Here is a 20,746-nt window from a genome sequence, read left to right as displayed (position 1 = left end):
GCGTGGACCTGAAAGACCCCAACAGAGCAATAGGAAGGAAGTGAACAAATCCTCACAGGTGTCCTAATGTGAGAGAGAACAAAGAGAGTGCCATGATCTTCATGCAAGATGTCACAGTGACCTGTGGTGTCTTCCACCACATCAAAGTTCACCTAGTCCACAGTCACAATGAGGTTAACAGCTGCACCTCAGCTACTCAAAGGTAGAGGAAGCAGCCATGGAAGCAGCATATGGCTCTGTCCTGTGGGTCACTATTAAACAGCAGGAATGAGGACAATTCATATAATGCTCTAATAAATCCCATGCCTAAAGAATTCTTCCATGTCTTATTAAAAATAAAAATATGAAAGAAAATTAGAGTGAAGCAGAAACAGATGGATGAGAGAAGTCAAGGAGGATGAGCATGGAGATCCCAATGCTTGCACCTTGCTTAAAACATACTGTTGAATCCAGAAAAGCTAAGAAGCCCAATCATCTCCTGAAAATCTAAGCCAAACACACTATTAGGTGAAGACCACCTTTTAAATTCCTCATCACCTGCAGATATTTCTTGTGTCACACACACACACACACACACACTCCTGGAGACCTCATGGACGGCCCAAGTGATATTGCATTACGCCGAGACTGGCTCTAGAGATTTCTAGAAGATTCTTCTTAAACAAAACATGCTAAAAGGCAAGAGAATGTGGGTATTTCAAGAAAGATCCATGCTCAGGATTATTTGCTTATAACCAGAGAATGGGTGTACACAGACCCTCCCCAAGAGATACATTTTTGTACAATGAAAAATTCCATTTCCTATTTCTTCTTAACTTTGTTTCCTAATCTACATGCATCTTCTCCCTTCCTCCATGGGCAAGACAAATCCATAGTATGTTCTTCTGTCTTGAGTCATGTAGGTCTCCTGTTTTTGTGGATTTTTAAAAATTTTATTTTACATTTATAAAAAGTGTTCTTATAATCTGAAACCTTTACCTATCCAAATCATTCCTGATTTCCCACCCACATCTTTCATGACCTTCCTTCTCCCTCTCTGCCACTTTCCTTGTTTGTCAATGTTCCATATGAAATTCAATAGGGAGGAAAGAGTTAGATGAGGACTTCCATCATCTCTCCATCTGGAAACTCGGGCTTGTGAAGCAAGCTGCTGACACGGCCTTTGTGATCAGGTGCCTTCCCGTGGCCAGGAGAGTTCTCTGCCAAATAGAAGGGGGACATCAGAATGGCTACTTCCTTAAGAGGGGTATAGCTTACACAATCTCTCTCTAATGGAACCACTTCAGACCTCATCACTCGTTCAGAATGCTCCCTCGCCACAGGTGCAGCAAGGTAAGGCCACATACAATTGAGACATCAAGTGGAGAAGAGCTCAGTGTTGTAAAGTACACACAGTGTACAGTATAGCCCTGAAGTTCATCCATGAGGATGGTGATGGGAAAGGATGAAGTGAGTGAAGGTGAAATTGGAACTTTGTAGGGAACACTTCACACCCATCCTCCCTCCTACTCATTCATTCAAAACTATCAGGTGCACCTGCCAGGTATGTTTTACATGCTCCCTGCCATACTTGGAAAAGTCCATCCCAAGAATTAAATCTTTCCAAAATGACAATACTATTTATTTGTGTACTGTGGAAGGTGAATTAAAGACCACCTTGGAGGACAGTTAACGTATATATAAAACAGGCCCCACCTCCACAAAAGCATTTCTGAAAAGGGCTCTCCCCATGATGTGATTAGTCTCAATTCAATACTCTTTCCCTGGACACTTCTGGTCCTACCACAAAGCTCACACCTCCCAAGGTGTCTTCTCTCGTATGCTCTAAAAAAGCCACTCACTAGTATGGTGCCAAGGGCTACGCCTGAAATTAAGCTACTCTATAGTTAAATGTACCCCCTTCTCCTCCAATAAGGATGTACTCCACTGAAACCTGAAACCTTGATAAGTAAACACCTTAAAGGCATTGTCTATGTCTCTGGTGCCTTTGAAATATCTGGCGCCTAACTGTTGTTGTTGGGTGCTCTTGAGTCAAACTCAATAGCGACCTCATGTGACACAACAGAACTGCCCCATAGGGTTTCCTTGGCTGTCATCTTTACAGAAGCAGATCGCCAGGGCTTTCTCCTGTAGAGTGGCTGGGTGGGTTCAAACAACCAACCTTTCGGTTACCAGTTGAGTGTTTAATCATTGCCACCAGGGCTCCTTCTGGTGTCTGATACTAGCTCCCAAACATACCGGAGGAGACCAATTTTCTAACAGCACTTAGAGGATCCCTTTTCACCCTCCCTCCCTCTCTCAGGCCGGAGAGTTCTATGATTTCCAAGCATACCGTAAAAGAGGGAGGGGGAAACACATACCGGGCTTCTCTCCAGTCCCCCTGGCTACTGGGTGTTTCAGGATAGGGCTGTTGGAGGGAGTCATGCCCAGTCTGCTGCGGGTGGGGAGGGAGGCCATGTTGGGCCAGAAGAATTCAGCACTCTTGTCTGTCTGGGTGCTGCTGTCCTTGCTGCCTGTCTTAGCATGGGCGCTGCTGGCCGATGTGGTGGAAGCTGTAGGAGACAGTGCCGAGGCAGGTGGGGTTGGCAGCATGGGGGCCGAAGAATGTTCATGGTGCTCCTTCCCCAGCAGCAATCCTGAGGGTGGAAGAACAGCTTTTTCACTGCCATCTTTTTTTTTTTTTTTTTCCAAAACTAGTTTTAGAGGTCATTTTATTCTTGGCTGAGGAGTGCTTGGTTCACTAATTCATTCACTAAGCCTTTATTATGGGCCTGATAAAATGCCGAACACCAAAAGAATAAAAAAGAAAGACTTAGTCTCCTTTCATAAATCTCCCTCCAAAATGTCTAACAAGCTCCCAGGTAATGCCGCTGTGGCTGGTCCATTGACCACACTTTAGTCGTCAGGGTCTTTGCACTGGGGGCACCATGTACATCACCTCATTTTACATTTCACAACAGTCCTATATGGCGCTGACTTTCTCTGCCTTACAGATACAGAAATGGAAGCTCAGAAAAATAACATCTCAGAGCTGTAGCACAAATGGGACTCAAACCCATCTATGCTCACTTTGTCACTCTGCTTATAGAAACAAACCCGAGTCTGACAACAATGTTCTGTGGGGAGTGTCAGGCTGAGTAAATCAATAGCCAACCTCTCCCCTGGGGGCCCCTGAGCAATCAGGAAGGTAGACTGTTGCTTGCACCTCTTTCCAGAGTCCATCGGGAAGATGACAAAATCTTTCGGGAACTGTGCCAAACCAAACTAAACCCACTGTCACTGAGTTGATTACTACTCATAATGACCCTATAGGGCAGAGTAGAACTGCCCCATAGTATTTCCAAGGCTGTAATTCTTTATGGAAGCAGATCGCTACATCTTTCTCCAGTGAAGCAGCTGGTGAAACTGTGCAGTGGCCCATAAATATGTACTTCTCCATTGCCCTTCAGAGGGTCCCTGTTTTCATGACACATCAGCACCAATCAGTGTAAGATTCTACACAGAAATGAGAGAAAACGCCAGTGTAGGGGACCCAGTAACTCTCCGTTAGGGTGCTTGGCTTCCAAACTTGGTTAAGATGTGCCTGATACAAGGTCAGCCTGGCTGGGTGTCCAATTGGCTTCTCTCAGGGTTTCCATCAGCCCTAATACATTTTCAATCTCCTTAACCACCCAGTCTGCACATCAGCTCCCAGGCGCTCTAACTGGTTCTTGGACGTGTCCTTGGGAGGGTCTTTGATGATCACATCTGCTGTCCACACATGTCCTCTTTGAAGTGCATTTCCTCTGAGGGCAGGGGCTGCTGAAGTTACCCTGTGGCGGGGACTTCAAACAGAGGTCTGGCTGAAGCCTTTGATCCTCCAACTCTGTTGGGTGCATACTGAAGGCTCTTATCAACCTTTTGGCACGAAGCAGCCAGCCGCAGCCAGCCTCCTCCGGGGTCCTCTGCTCAGGAAAGCTGGCTCTCAGAGAAACAAAACACACGCTGACCCAGGGAAATGCATCAAAGGGTCAAACCTCTGGAGTTGCCATCATGCAGGGGAAGAGTAGGGGACATGTGTCTGGGAATGTTGCATGCACGCAGGACTGGCTCTGCTGCTTCCTCTGAGACTCATCTAGTGGGTCAATGAGCCCCACCCACCCTCACCCCAGGAAACCCATTCATGGCTCAGACCACACTTGCCCAATTCTCCTCAAGATCCTGCCTGTGCAACAACACAACAAGCACAACCTCCACCAATCCCTCATGTTTGAGAGCAATTGTATAAGTGGTCGGAGGCAGAGCCAAGTTGTTCAGAGGCCAGAGGCCTCTGGGCTTTTTCCATTTATGTTGTAAAAGTGGCCTCAACTTTCAACAATAATGGATAGTAATCATGATATGAGTCAACCCAGGGTTAACAGCTACTTCAGTGGTACAGCTTTTAGAATTTATATAACTTCCAGGGGTGATGACCCAATAAACAAGGTAAGCACAGGCTTACCTGTGCTTACTTACTAATCTGCAGGGAACAATTTCACATGAGTTTCACTGTATCTGTGGTAAAAAAAAGATGTGAAACTATTCACTACAGATTAGTAAATAAGAACAAGTAAGCCTGTCCTTACCTATTGGGTAATCTGATACTGAGTGCTTCCACATAAACACAACCAAAGTATGGCTGATTATTCTCCCCATTTTACAGATGAGTAAAGTGAGGCTTAGAGATAGTCAGAGATGTTTCCATGTGCTGTGAGCAGTGGAGCCAGGACACCACACAAACAAGTGTGAAGACTCTCTTGAGACATCATATGAGGCTGCCTCTCAATGTTTGTGTCAATGTCTGCTCTTGCTTTTGAGATCTGAGGCTGAAGGAGGCATGAAGCTCACCTATGCTTCCCTTCCAGGTCTTCTCTTCCTTCTTCTCTTCAGTCAGCTGGCTGCTGGTAAGAGAGGTCTGGCGGGAGTGTGTGCCAGTGGCCGCAGCAATGGATGGGACTGAGCGGGCAGGTCGCAGGCTTGAGGAGTCTGTCTTCCCAGGATCTTTACGGGATCGCTGTTGAAGGACCTTAATCATGGCATCCTTCTCTATGATTTTGGCATGGAGATTTTTAATACTGTAAAATAAAATAGTCATAATAACAAGCTGTTAGTTGAAAAACAAATCTGGTTAGAAAAACATGAAGCAATTCTCTTAGGCTGTGCATGGGATTTTAGTTATAAGTCAGGGATGGAGAGCTAAGTTCAGTATAAGTCTTCAAGCATTTAATAATCTCTAAATTGTGTAATATGGCTCTTTGATAGTAGATTTAAAGAGTGCCCTTTCTCTGGCACCTAGCAAGACTTGAGACTTTCTGGAACCTGAGGAGGTACAGTTAGAATGACTGGGGCCAACTCCAGTGAGCACATTTAAAGGGTCTAGCACTCCTAGGGAGAAGGAGATAGGGAAGCATGTGAACACTGAGGCCTCAGATAGTGTGAGCTTTCAACTAACATCAATTTCTGAGGAACAAAAAAAAAGATGAATAGGTTCTTGGGGAGAAGATAGGCTGACCTCTATCCCACCAGTTATCCAAAAATAAGAACTAGAAAACATTTGAGTTGTTTCAGAACTCTGATAGTAACACTTGAGACCTATCAACCACTAAGCCCAGTCTTCACATCTAGACAGTCTATAAAATAAGAGGCTTAGGTCCCCAGGGTCCACAGATCCTGACAGGTAGTCAAGGGGGCAGGGCAGGCTGATTTTACTATGCCTCAAGCCTACTAGAAATCTTGTTTGACCCAGGACAAGAATGCATTAGCTAATATATAAATTCTGGCTCAAAAACACTAGCCTTTGGAGTATGATCTGATTCCCCTTTCCAGCTCCCTAGAAGTTTTAGAGAGAGAGAGATACCCAGAAATAACATAGGCATCTATATTAGACTTGGCCTCTAAGTTAAAAATGGCATCTGACATGAAATTATCCCAAAGAGACTTCAGGCACGAGTTCCTCTGATGAGAGGAGCCATTTGCTTAGATTTGAGGCTCTCTCTTCTCTCTAGAGCAGACTTGGGGGAGGAGATTCTTTGGAGAGCTCAAGCTCTCCAAAGCCATTCAGACAGGGCAGCAGAAGCAGTCCTCTCTGGAAGGGGCTGGGGGTTCCACACAGGATCCAGAGTGGAGTGGCTAGAGTGGACTTGGTGGCATGGCACACACAAAGCTGTCCTTACGTGTACTCCATGTCCTGACATCTCCTGTTGGCCTGCACCACCTCCTCTTCCTCCTGCCAGATGCGGGCCTCCAGCGAGCTCTCACCATAGCTGCCATTCCGCGAGTGGTTGATGATGGTCGTGTCCCTGACAACACAGGACACACAGAGATCACAGGAAAGCTTTCTTGCTTAGTTCAGCAGAGTTAGGACAGAGGCTGGTATTCATGGTGGAAGACAAACCTGCCCCTTCCTCCTACTGGCTGATAACAGTGCTCCACCTCCACTTCCCCAGCTAGGTTACCCATCTTGTCAGACAGCAGATGCAGAGAGATGTAGATGTCTGTGGGGAGACACAAGTCCACCTACTTTTGCTTCCCTAAATCTCCATATTCCTAATATTCTCTTCCTAAGCTTGTTAGAATTAAGATGGTATCTAAAGAAAACAAAATATAATCTAAAAATAAAAATTCCTTACTCCTTCTAATCACACTGTATACTGATAGTCCCTGACTTACAATGGGGTTGTGATGACTCTGTTGTTAAGTAAGTTCTGATATAAGTCCAATCTCTCTCTTTTTTCTTTTAGTTTTTATAACCTACTTGCTATACAACAGTGTTTTGAACAGTAAATCGTAGCACGTAAATCATAACACTGAACATCTGAGAGTGACCATCTGAGAATTATAACATCAGCAAATTATACATTGTAACACTGTATTTAGTACATATTACTAATGATACCAAAAAAGAAAATAATCAAAAACCAGATGGTCTTAAGTGCAGTTGGTGGTAACTCAAATATGTTGTATGCTGAGGACTACCTGTATTAACCTATCTGGCATGTTATGAATATGGAGATTCTACACTTACAATGCTATAATCTACTTACATGTGGATTTTCTCCTTCTTCTTATCATTACCATATTTGTTTGTGTTTCTAAACTTGTTGTGTGCCACTGAGTTGAATCTGACTCACAGTGACCATGTGACAGAGTTAGAACTGCCCCATAGGGTTTGCTAGGCTGCAGTCTTTATGGGAGCAGATTGCCAGGTCTTTTTCCCACAAAGCAGCTGGTGGGTTCAAACCAAAACTTTTTGGTTAGCAGCTGAATATTTAACCACGACACTATCAGGGCTCTTTTCTATACTTGTATTCTTTCATATTTCCTTTCCTTTCCTTTCTTATTTGCCCAGAGTTAAAGTTTTACTTTTATTCATCACTATAAAGCAGCTATTTCAATATTTTACAAAAAAATGAGGACTTAGACTGGGGTATTAAAAGCTCGTGAGCAGTCATTTAAGATGCAACTATTGGTCTCTTTTCATCTGGAACAAAGAAGAGTGAAGAAAATCAAAGACATATAGAAACAATTAGTCTAAGGGACTAATGGACTACGGGAATTTCAGACTTCATGACTCTGAGACCAGAAGAACTAGATGATGCCCAGCTATAAATGCCAACCACTCGGAAAGGGATCAAAATTGGAGATACTGGATAGAGAAGGAGAAAAATGTGGAACAAAATTCAAAACCATAAAAGACCAGACTTACAGTTTGATAGAGAATGGGGAAACCCCCAAGACTATGGCCCCTAGTTACCCTTCAGGCCTGGAACTGAACTCACTCCCATGACTTAAATTTCAGCCAAATAATAGGCCTACAAGACAAATAGTTATGACAGGTAGATACACTCCAGTCAACCATGGGAGAGTAGAAGGGCAGCATTTGCAGAGGGAGCTAGCTCAAAGGGCAGGAATGCAAAGGAAAGAAGGACAAAGGGAAAAGGTAACCACAGGGAGGAAGTGGGAAGAAAGCTGTTACACTGTGTGATTTCAATCAATGTCACAAAACAAAATGTGTATGAACTGTTGAATGGAAAATGAATTTGCTCTGTAAACGCACCCAAAATGCAATAAAGAAAAAAAAAAACTAGGGGCTTACTAAATATTTATAAACTGAGTGTGATCCTCTTGGGCAGTGAGACTCAAGGCTGAAGTTCTCCTTCGTGCCTGCGTTCTACCTCATGTTTTGTTGTATGGGCTGCTGCCTAGGATTCAGGTCAGTTCAGTGTAACAAATATGCTGGGTGCCAGGGTAGAAAGATGGAGAAGACACTCACACTACCCTTGAATCCTAACCTTGGGAAATTCAGATGAGGTTGGTGGAGTGAGGGAAGGGGACCGATAGAGAGATTAAAAAGCAGTTTAGCTGGAAGCAGGTGTCTGAAAATAACTGGTCAAAAATAACTATTCCTGTCACTAGTTTTGTCAACTTAATTGCTCCTAATTAACAACAATTAGTAAAAATAAGGTAATTGTACCATCTAAGTGATACATCTTAGGCTAAAAGGCACAGTAATGTCTCTAATTATGTGAAAATTAAATTAATAAGAAATGATTCAGCTGAGTATTTCACATCTTTTAATATCACACTCCAATATTACAATCATATTAGAAATTGTAATGTTCTTTTCTAGAACACCGCAAAACAGCAAAAAGATACCCAAACCAGAGAAAGACACCACTAAAAAAAGAAACTACAGACCAATATCCATCATGAATATAGATGCAAAAATCTTCAACAAAATCCTAACTGAAAGAATCCAACAACATATAAAAAAAAAATACATCATGACCAAGTGGGATTCATCCCAGGTATGCAAGAATAGTTCAACAATCAATGCAATCCACCACGTAAACAAAACAAAACAAGAACCATATGATCATATCAATCGATTCAGAAAAGGCATTTGAGAAAATCCAACACCAATTCCTGTTCAGAAGTCTTAGCAAAATAGAGATAGAAAGGAAAATTCTCAACATAATAAAGGGCATATATGCAAAGCCAACAGCCAACAATACTGTTAACCAAGAAAGGCGCAAAGCATTCCCCTGGTGAATGGAAACCAGACAAGGATGTCCTCTATCACCACTTTTATTTAACATTTATTTAAGTCCTGTTTTTGTTGTTGTTGTTTGCTGTTGAGTCGGCCCCGACTCATAGTGACCCCTCCTTGGGTTTCCGAGGCAGTATCACTACGAAAGTAGGATTGCCCAACGTTCCTTCCGAGGAGTGGCTGGTGGGTTTGAACCGCCAGCCTTCTGGTGAGCAGTCAAGTGCCTTAGGCACTATGCTATCAGAGCTCCTATTTAAGTCCTAGCTAGGGGAAATAAGGCAAGAAAGAGAAATAAAAGGTATCCTAGTTGGCAAAGAAGAAGTAAAGCTATCTCTATTTGCAGATGACATGATCCTATATATAGAAAACCCAAGAGACTCAGCAAAAAAATTACTGGAACTAACAGAAAGGTTCAGCAAAATGTCAGGATACAAGGTAAACATACAAAAATCAGTTGGATTCCTCTACATCAACAAAGAGGCCTCTGAAAAGGAAATAAGGAAAACAATACCATTTACAATGTTGTTGTTGTTATGTGCTGTTGGTCGGACCTGACTCATAGCAACCTCTCCTTGGGTTTCTGAGGCAGTATCACTATGGAAGTAGATTGCCCCATCTTCCTTCCGAGGAGTAGCTGGTGGGTTTGAACTGCCAGCCTTCTGGTTAGTAGTCAAGTGCTTAGGCACTATGCTACCAGTGCTCCTACCATTTACAATAGCTACCAAAAAGAAAAAATATTTAGGAATAAATCTTACCAGAGACACAAAAGACCTATACAAAGAGAACAACAAAACACTACTACAACAAACTATAAAGGATCTATATAAATGGAAGAACTTGCCTTGTTCATGGATAAGAAGACTGAATATTGTGAAAATATGAATATTACCCAAAGCATTCTACACATTCAATGCAATCTCAATCCAGATAACATCAACATTTTTTAAGGTTATGGAAAAATCAATTATTAATTTCATATGGAAAGGGAAGAGACTTCGAATAGGCAAAGCACTGCTGAGGAAGTAAAACAAAGTAGGAGGTCTCACACTCCCAGATTTCAAAACCTACTCTACAGTCACAGTAGTTAAAACAGGATGGTATTTGTACAATGATAGACAGATGGACCGATGGAACATAAACAAAAACCCAGAAATACCCATCCATCTATGAACAGCTGATCTTTGACAAAGGACCAAAACCCATTAAATGGGGGAGAGATAGCCTCTTTAACAAATGGTTCTGGCAAAATTGGATATCAACTTCCAGAAAAATGAAATAAGACCCACACCTCACCCTACACACAAAACCAAACTCAAGTTGGATCAAAGACTTAAATGTAAAAACCAAAACTATAAAGCTCATCAAAGATAAAATAGGGGCAAATCTAGGGGCCCTAATCTATGGCATAAATCGACTATAAAGCATAACCCAGAATGCACATGAGGTAGAATAGAAGCTAGATGACTGGGACCTTTTAAAAATTATATTCTTATGCGCATTGAAAGACTTCTCCAAAAGGGTAAAAAGAGAACCTACAGATTCGGAGAAAATATTTGGCTATGACATATTTGACAAAGGACATATCTCCAAAATTTATAGAAAATTTCAACACTTGAACACCAAAAAGACAAACAATCCAATTCAAAAATGGGCAAAGGACATCAACAGACACTTCACTAAACATGATATACTCATGGCCAACAAACACATGAAGAAATGCTCACAATCATTAGCCATTGTTGTTGTTGTTGTTATAAGCTGTCGAGTTGGCCCTGACTCATAGCTACCCCTCCTTGGGTTTCCAAGGTGGTATCACTACGAAAGTAGGATTGCCCAACCTTCCTTCCGAAGAGTGGCTGGTAGGTTTGAACCACCAGCCTTCTGGTTAGCAGTCAAGTGCCTTAGGCACTATGCTACCAGAGCTCCTAATCAGCCATTAGAGAGATGCAAATCAAAACAACAATAAGATATCATCTCAGTCTGCAATAAGAGCAAAGTTCAACAGGACAGAAAATAACAAATGTTGGTGAGGTTGCTGAGACTGCAAAATAGTACAACCATCGCGGAAAACAGCCTGGTATTTCCTTAAAAAATTGAAAACAGAAATACCATTTGATCCAGCAATTCCATTACTAGGTATATACCTTAAAGAGGTGAGAGACAGGACACGAACAGACATATGCATACCCTTGTTCATCGCAGCACAATTCATTACAGCAAAGAGATGGAAACAACCTAAATGCCTATCAACAGATGAATGAATAACCAAACTACGGTACATTCACACAATAGAATATTATGCTACGTTAAAGAATAATGAAGAATACACGAATCATCTCACAACGTGGATGAATTTGGAAGACATTATGCTGAGTGCAGTAAGTCAATAACAGAACGACAAATATTGTATGAGTCCATTACTGTAAAAAGACAAGGAAAGGTTTACTTAGGGAAGGAATCTCATTTTGTAGGTTACCAGGGATGGGAGGGAAAGGGAAGGAAAGTTTAAGACTAGTTGGGGGTCACATGTTGATTTAGGTGAGGGGATGGACAGTATGGAAAGAGTCTGTGACCAGCATGACGACACGGGGGAAAGGAAGGACATGGAAATATGCACATAAGATATAGACAACAGAGGCAAATAACAGTATATGTCAGTATATAATGATACTGCATTACCACTAACACCAAACACCAGGCTACAGATAAATGCATAGACAAGTGAGAAGATCAGGTGGGGGTTGGAGAACAAGAATATATCCTAGACCAAGGATAGATTTAGCTGGAAAAAAAAAAAAAAAGAAGTCCTTCTGTTACCCATTTCAAGGACAGCTATCATTTAATGAACATTTACTTAATGTCAGGGACTGGGAAAGCATACCACACACAACATCTCACTGATTTCTTACAACTTCGGAGGTAGATATTACTATTCTCATTTGACAGATGAAGAAACTGGGTTATATGACTTTTCTAAGGATCCCCAGTTTGAATGCTGAAAATAGATTCAAACCTAGATATTTAAGACTTCAAAGCCAATGCATGCCCTTCACCATTCGTCTACACTCCTGGAGGCTCTGTTTGTCTTTATGAAGGAGGCTTCAGCAAAGATGCATGGAGATAAATAAACCAATAGGAGTGTTCGTTTGAGAATGTGGCTGAATAAAGCAAAATTATGGCTGAAAATAAATCATAAAACCAAATAATTCAGAAAGCAACTAAAATGCTTTAAATATACCTACAAAAGTATAAATTCACTCTAAGGTACATAAAAATCTAAGGTATAAAGATAAAAATAGGAATCAATGGCTAGAAGCACTCATTTTCAATCAACGTACTTTTGGAGAATTCGCTGAGAGTTACAGATTCAAAAATTCCTGTTTATACTGCCAAATAAGGACAGCAGGCACAATTAGAAGAACATGACTTAGAGACAAAAAAAAAAAAAAAAAAAAAAATTACAATCCTTTGAAATCTGTAAAATGTTACAAGATCATCCTCAAACAAAACAGCCCCCAACCTCTCAAAATTCTGGTAAATGGTCCAAACATGCATAAAGATAGCAAAACCAATTGATGCATAAAAATTATTTGTTAAAAACCATTGCTTATAACTGTGAAGTATGTGTTATTGGTGAAAAGTCACAAAATGAATGGCTGGAAATGCCTATTTTACCCTATGTATCTGCAGCTTGTTAGCATTTAGATAAGAGCTCAGAACTCTGACCTTTTCCAAAAACTCTTCATTTTCCTGCTCTCTCCTTCTCTAGCAAAGCTGAAATTATAGAGGTTTTCTTTGAAAAAATATTAAAATTGGAACTATAAAACCTAATCTTCTCTGAACCTATTTTCCCCTGAGAATGTGGGAAGAGGTGGTCTATAATAGGGAGAGTACTTTTCCACAGAATTACTCAATGCTCAATAGATACATATGGAAGCATGGAAGGGAGGAAGGGAAGGATGGCAGAAAGAGACTCCATCCATCCATCTGGGACTCCAAACAGGACAGGGTAGGAGAACAACAAAAGGGCCCCTGGTGGCACAATGGTTAAGCACTTGACTACTAACTGAAAGGCTGGTGGTTTGAAGTCCATTCTGCAGGAAGAAAGACCTGGTGATCTGCTGCTGCAAAGCTTACAGCTTTGAAAAGCCAGTGGAGGCAGTTCTACTCTGTCACATAGAGTTGCTATCAGTTGGAATTGACTTGATGGAACTTAACAACAATAACATGAAAACATGTTTGGATAAATCCTATGAACTCTGTGTTTCTGGGAGAGGTAGAAATTTTTCCCTTGCGTGAAGGATAATAAATAAGGCTGGGCCTAGAATAATGTCAGCAGGTAGACTGTTTGGAGTCTGTGAGGTTCTATTCACACCCTAGCCAGCCACGTCCCTGACCCAACCCACCACAGGGGTCTACGCTTCAGACCTGTTCATTCCCCAACTTCAGATTTTACATTCCAGTCCCATTCATCCCCTCAGGGCCCTGGATAGCAAACACACATCTAATCTGATAAATCAACAGGAGCTAAGACAAAACAAATAAAGGGTCCTGTGTCATCCTTCCATGGCAACAAAATTAAACTGCTATTGGGACTTTAGCATCCTCAGCCAAAGGAATGTGGCCAGGTTCCCTGCTCTTAACCATAATTTCCATTTCACACATGAGGTAGCTGATACTGAGAAAAGCCTGTACAGGATCACACACTTCTCGTTATTGACTGAGAGAGAAGCCTTGATGACCTGAGGGCTCCTGTCTCCCCATCCAGGTTTTTTTCCAGGGCAGCATGGGCAACCAGCAATAGACCAAATCCAGCAAAGAAGGTCACATTCCTCCATAACTTTATGATTATCTATGCTCTTGGGAGCTCTGGTGGTGTAGTGCCTAAGGCATGTGACTGCTAACCAGAAGGCTGGCTGTTCAAACTCACCAACTACTCCTCGAAAGGAAGAGTGGGCAATCTATTTCCATAGAGATATCACCTTGGAAACCCAAGGAAGGATTGCTATGACTTGGAAACGACTTGACAGTAGTGACTTTATGTTTTTTATTTAATTCTCCTCTTTGTCAGAATAGAGAGGTAATTAAGTTATTAACTTAGAAAACCAACATAAAATTAAATATTTCCAAGAGCTTCACTGTTATCACCCAGACATTGTAGGGAATGAACTGGAGGCTGCAGCTTCCCTCCAGTTTTCGGACCACAACTTCCCTCCAGCTCTCAACCATGACTCTAGACTTTGCCACACAGCATATACTTTAGGTCTATTCCATCTTTCAAAGTCTTGCTCAGATGGAATAATGTAGGTTGTTATCCCTCACAGCACAGACAGACATAAATTCAATACCTGAATTCTAAAAAATGACTCCCAAATGGTCGTTTCCCACATGAGTTTGAGGTCTTTCTAGTTGTGAGTGTGCCCAGTGAAGCATATACGCCCACATGATGTGGTACTGCTTTCTCTTTAGAACCTGGAAGCAACATCTGGGAACACTTCTTTACTTGAATATTAAAGCCCATAATAAGCTTATAAAGTATCCCCCAACCAACAGACCTTCTCATACTCATTAAAGAAGAAACAACATGTCCCAAGGAGATGAGAGTACTGAAGATATAACCAGTTTACCACCTTAGTTTTTTAGTCATCTTGACTAATTCAGGTTCTACCATCCCAAATGGTCTAAAAACAGACCTTATTAAGAAGTCCAATTTTGGTGAATTCCAGACAACTCTGAATTAAACACCCAATATAACTTACAGGCAAAAAAGCTCACTGGGTAGGGAGCTTGACTGGTTCAATGCAGAGCCATTCAAACATGGGTTGCAATTTTGCCTGCATATGAAATCCAGCAATCTGAGGAAACCCCCCTGCTTGCTCACAAAACAGTATAATTTAACAGATAGTTGGTGCCTTCCGTGAATTGCTGCACAGTTGAGCTAATTTTTACAGAAGAATAAGGCAGTGCTTCCACAAAAAGGAAATAAAAGCAATCAAAGTGATAACTGACAGCAGCAGAAAATGATTTCAAACTGAGAATACAAGCTTTATAGTCAAATAGATCTCAGTCTGTCATGTGGCTCCACACTTGCTACCAATGTGATTGAGAAAAAACTGCTGAACCTCGATAAGCCTTGTCTGCTTTACCTGTAAAAGGCCTATTCTTGGGGCTTTTAGGAGGACTAAACACACTTGTTTGGTCCATGACACATATCCAATGTTTAAAAAAGTTATAAAATATACTTTCACAACATCATTCTTAATGACTCCAGAAGTCATAATTCCATGTGTGGATGTACCTTAAATTATCAAATGAGTCCCCTGTAGTGGACCCTAACTCAAAAAACTCACTGCCATCGAGTTGGAGCCAATTCATAGTAACCTCTCCTTGCGTTTCCAAGGCAGTATCACTATGGAAGTAGATTGTCCAACCTTCCTTCCGAGGAGTGGTTGGTGGGTTTGAACTACCAGCCTTCTGGTTAGCACTCAAATGTCTCAGGCACTATGCCACCAGAGGTCTTGTAGTGGACCCTAGGCTGTCTTAAATGTATTGTTATTTTCAACAGCACTAGAATGAGCATCCTGGGACACAAATCTTCAGGTATTTATTTATATAATGATTTCCTTAAGATAATGGTCTAGAACTGAAATTCTGGAACCAAAGGGGAGATACGTATTGCCAAATTATCTTCCAGAAACGTCACATCATCTTGCCACCCCATCAGCACTACAACTGGCTTTAAATTTTCACTGACCTCACTTCCAGAGGGGTCTTGGGACCTATGTGGACGCCCAGTGTTTATACAACCACCAGAGTTAAGCTGCTCTCACCTCTCTGCTGCAGCAGTGGCTGCGGCATTCATGGCAAAGTGTCTAATGGTGCTCTCCTCCAGATACTTTTGCTCCCACTTGGTCATGTCAGCTTCCAGGGCCAGGATCCGCTCTTCCTTCTCCCTGACCAGTTCCAGGAGGGCTGGGGCATTGTATTCTGGTATGCTGGCTGGCTGGCCATTTCCATGTTTCTGGACAAGTAGGAGAAATAACATCTTGACACTTAAAATGGGCTATAAAGTAGACATATAAACCATGTCTACATAGTTACCCAAGATAGAACACACACAACAATTCATGGTTGTTATGGACTGAGCTGCATCCCCCAAAAGATATATGGAAGGGAAGTCCTAACCTGTGTACCTGTACATGTGACCTTGTTTAGGGAAACTGTGTTTTTCTTTGCAGATGTTAGTTACCAGCAAGGTTAATGAGTTAATATCAGAGTAAGGTGGGTCCTAGTCCTAACTGCCTCTGAGTGGTGTCTTATAGAGTAGCAAACAGGCACAGACACAAAGACACACAGAGGAAGACAGAAGCTATGTGAAGATACATCTATAGGCCAAGGAATGCCACAAAACATCTGGAGCTACCAGAAACTGAAAAAGACAGAAAGAAAGCTCCCCTAGAACTAACAGAGAGAACACAGTCTTGTTAACATTTCTAGTTCAGACTCCCAACCTCCAAAACTGTGAGAAATAATTTCTGTTCTTTAAAACCACTCACTCTGTGGTATTTTTTATGGCAGACCTAGGTATCTAAGACAATGGTTCATCCAGATACTAGAGGATATTCATACACATTAAAAACCAAACTCACTGCCATCAAGTTGTTTCCAACTCATAGAGACCCCATTTGGGTTTCTGAGGCTGTAAATCTCTATGGAAGTAGATTGCCCCATCTTCCTTCCACAGAGTAGCTGGTGGGTTTGAACCACTGATCTTCTGTTTAACAGTCAAGTGCCTTATCACTACACCACCAGAGCTCCATGTGTTGTCTCCCTCTCTCCGTATGTATAAACTGAACTCAGTAAGCTCTAACCACCAAGCTACTTAACTCCCTAAATTTCTGTATGTCATTTAATTCTTGCTGAAGCTCTATGAAATGTTGTTGCTGTTATGTGCCGTTGAGTCAGCCCCGACTCATAGCGACCCCTCCTTGGGTTTCCGAGGTGGTATCACTATGGAAGTAGATTGCCCAACCTTCGTTCTAAGGAGTGGCTGGTGGGTTTGAACTGCCAGCCTTCTGATTAGCAGTCAAGTGCCTTAGGCACTATGCTACCAGAGCTCCTGCTCTATGAAATAGAAATATTATCCCAATTTTACACAAGAGAGAACTAAAAATTATTTAACCATAGAGTGGTTAAATAAATTGCTCAGTGTCTCTCAGCTAGTTAGTAGTAGGGTCGGATTCCAACCCAAGTCTGTCTGGCTATCCAGCTCAAGATCTGTGGTGTTTCCAATGTTCTGCAGTTGATTTACACAAAAGGCAATAACAGGAACTAAATCTTGGCCTCCTGGTCTAGAGCTTTTTCTCCAGAGTCCAAAGAAATGATTCCAGTTCTGCTGTTTCCCCTGAGGTTGAAGATAATGAACACAGACAACAGACGTGAGAGTAACATGGCCTAACACATGTGTTCTCCCAGCTGCAATGTTCTCATCTGTACAACAAAGATATTAATACTTGCCTCCTTTAAGGCCTATTAGGAGAGTCAAATAAGATAATGCATACAGAAGCATTTGATAAAGTTCAAAGTGCTAAACAAAGTAAAGTGCTACCACAACACCCCTGATGCAAGTCAATCTCATTTTCAGCTCATTCTTTCCATCTGCATCAGTAAAAGGGGAATTAAAACATCTGCTGTCTTATTTGAGGAGTCCCTGGGTGGTGCAGTTTATGTGCTTGCCCGCTAACTGCAAGGCTGGATGCTTGAGTCTACCCAGAGGCACTGTGGAAGAAAGGCCTAGCAATCTACTTTGACAAAACTGAAAACTATGCAGCAGTTTTGATCTGACACACATGGTAGGAATGAATAGGAATCTACTCCTTGGCAACTGGTTTGGTTTGGTTTCTCAGTCTCAGATTTTTAAAATTCAAGTATAGACTTTCCTCTAAACAACATAGCTTAGAGGACTATGGGTTTTGAGGAGTTTCTGACTTCAGGCCAGAAGTAGAGATGAGCTGTCTTAAGGTAAGAAGCCCCAGTCCTTGTACAAGCCAGGCTCCCTGGTACTCATGGGGAAATGATTTTACCACCGCTATTCTATGTCCTGGGACACATTTTTTCCTGCTGTTTTCCAGATCACAAATTTTAAATGCAGAGCTGGTTGCAAGGTGAGAGGTATCTGAATTTCTTCCCCCAAACCACATAATGCCCTGGATAAAGAAAAAAATGGTGAGCTACCTACAGCAACAGCTGGGCAGTTGCTGCACTGATGGAATCCAATCCTACCACAGAGAACAAATAAGCCCACGGGCTTTTTGTAAACCATATGTTTCTATCCACTTTTTTAAAGGCACACATACAAATTTTTCTAGTAAGTGGAGGCTTTCAGATGACTAACATTTTAAGTGTGAATACAGTGGAAGGCACGTACTTGTCCTTATCTGACCTGTACAGGAAGTCACTGTCCCCACCTGGCCAGGCACTGGGACCAGGCAAGAGGACAGATGAACCAGCTCATCAAGATGAGATGCTCCCCTATTTTTAGAAACTTTCCAAGGGAAAGCTTCCACAGCCTCACTAAGCTGCCATCTATGCTGGTCAGTTACTATCTGAATCCCCTGAGTTGCCATGTAAGCTGGCTTATTTCTGCAGGATCCTCTTGACCTCACATGAGATCATGACAACTCCTCACAGGCCCTCCTAATTCAGGTCATGAGGAATTATCTAAATAAATGCATGCATTTCAACATTCAAACTACAGGCATAGCATGGTCTAATGGGTAAATGGGCTAGCCAGAAAAACAGACTGAGGGTCAGTCAGGGTGGCTGCTGCTGCCCATTCAGTGACCAGGCAAATATTGACTGAGCCTGTACCGTGTACTGGAGGCTGATACAACAGTGAACAATACAGAGAACATCACTGTGTTCACAAAGGGGACATGTCCTCATTAGCTACATGATCTTGGGGTTTCTTGACTTCTTTGTGCCTCAGTGTCCTTCTCAGGAATAGTCTCCCCTCCTCTCATTTACCTCACAACACTACTGTGGAAGTTAAGACTTGCAAACATTATTTTGAACTCCTTGTTAAAAAACTTAAAGTTGTAAATTCTTAAAAATGTCTATTTCCTCACCCTATTTTTATTTCTTTCATTGTCCTCCCAGTTTCTAATGATATCAAAGTAGTACACTTCACCTCCCCAGTAGAGAAAAAATTACTTATAATGAGAATCTGTTAACTGAGAGCTGCTTTTTCCTGTTAGTCTTGTTGTCCTGACCCATCTTTTCCCTCAATCAGTTATATACTTCTGTCACCTTTTTTCAGTGGGACTGGCAATGGTGGCGTAAGGGAGGAATTTGGAAGAGGGTACCGACAGTACTCTAAGCCTTCAAATGACCCCAAAGATGATGATAGTAAGGACAATCATCGTTACTCCTTTGTCAATTTCTAAGTGTCAAGCATTGTGGTAACGACTTGGTGTAGGTTTTTCATATTTAAAGTTACAAGTATGGAGTAAGTATAATTTATTGCCCCCATTTCATAGACAAGGAAGTAGAAGCTCAGAGAGATTACTTGCCCTCACTCACTGTTGTCGAGTTGGATCCGACTCATAGCAACCCCTCCTTGGGTTTCCAAGGTGGTATCACTATGGAAGTAGATTGTTCAACCTTCCTTCCGAGGAGTGGCTGGTGGGTTTGAACCCCCAGCCTTCTGGTTAGCAGTCAAATGCCTTAGGCACTACGCCACCAGAGCTCCCTTACTTGCCTTAGGTTGTCATTCTTCCTGTAGGAGGAGGTAGGATTCAATGCGGGTGGATCTGACTCTGGAGCTCATGCTCTGAATTAGTACATGATTCTAGGTCACTTTGTTTACTGCAGTGTACCGACCCCTCTAGAAGGTTCCAGGACACCTCTCAGGAGTAAGTGGGGCTCTCTTGGGGTTTCTAGTTGGTAGAGGAGGACAGGTGAAGGGGCTGTCCCCTGGTATCCATCTGAAGGGCAGAGCCCTTCTGAGGGGTGCAGATTCAATGGATACTCTAAACTGCTCTCTCCAAAGTATGTTCAGAGTAATGCCCCAAGGGATGTGGCAAGGCAGTGTGGTCTTATTCCTTATTTGAAGGTGAAGATGAGGAAGGGCTTTGTTATAGTGTGATTTCAGTGGGCTCTCTAGTGGGGTTGTATGAGCAGACAAACGCCTCAACGACTTGGAACAGATGACCATGGTGTGGCATTGGCTGCAGAAGCCTGTCCTGTGGGTTCTCATTTGAAGGTCACCCAAGCCAAGTGATGGCAGGCAGATAGATGAGTTGCACACAGGTGAGTGAGGTAGGAGGAAAATCAGAGAGACCCAGATGCCCTGTCTGGGGCTCTGTGCTGAGACCTCTGTGCTCACCACACCAGTCATGGGGACTAGACTGTTATCCAGGTGGACTTGAGTTTGGCAAAACTTAACCCCCATGGAACTAGTTAAATACTCAAAGTTTTTTGGTAGACTTTTTTGTTGTTATTGTTATTATTAACATTTTTTTTTTTTTTACCTTACCTGGTTATAAAATAATGTATGTTAACTGAGAACATCAGAATATGAAGACATACTAAAGGCAAACTCATCTTTTTAATGAGTAGGCAAGAGTATCAGGAAAATCTCTAAGTGTGTTTCATATCAGAGACAGATTAATATTCTCA

General features: G+C 42.1%; 1 protein-coding gene across 1 annotated transcript in view; it reads right to left on the bottom strand.

The window, feature by feature from the left end:
• Positions 1-1,092: 1,092 nt before the first annotated feature.
• The window catches only part of AMOTL1 (angiomotin like 1), a 102,602-nt gene continuing 82,948 nt past the window's right edge, over positions 1,093-20,746 (bottom strand). The window contains exons 8-12 of the mRNA XM_007938066.2: positions 15,898-16,088; positions 6,192-6,317; positions 4,867-5,093; positions 2,361-2,636; positions 1,093-1,199 (exon numbers count right to left, since the gene is read on the bottom strand). Of these exons, the coding sequence (XP_007936257.2) occupies positions 1,093-1,199; positions 2,361-2,636; positions 4,867-5,093; positions 6,192-6,317; positions 15,898-16,088 (927 nt within the window). The remainder of the gene's footprint in view (positions 1,200-2,360; positions 2,637-4,866; positions 5,094-6,191; positions 6,318-15,897; positions 16,089-20,746) is intronic.

The sequence above is a fragment of the Orycteropus afer genome, unplaced genomic scaffold (genome assembly GCF_000298275.1).
Source record: "Orycteropus afer afer isolate SDZICR_OR568_19922 unplaced genomic scaffold, OryAfe1.0 scaffold00047, whole genome shotgun sequence".
Lineage (NCBI taxonomy): Eukaryota > Metazoa > Chordata > Mammalia > Tubulidentata > Orycteropodidae > Orycteropus > Orycteropus afer.
This window is presented reverse-complemented; position numbering and strand designations above follow the sequence as displayed.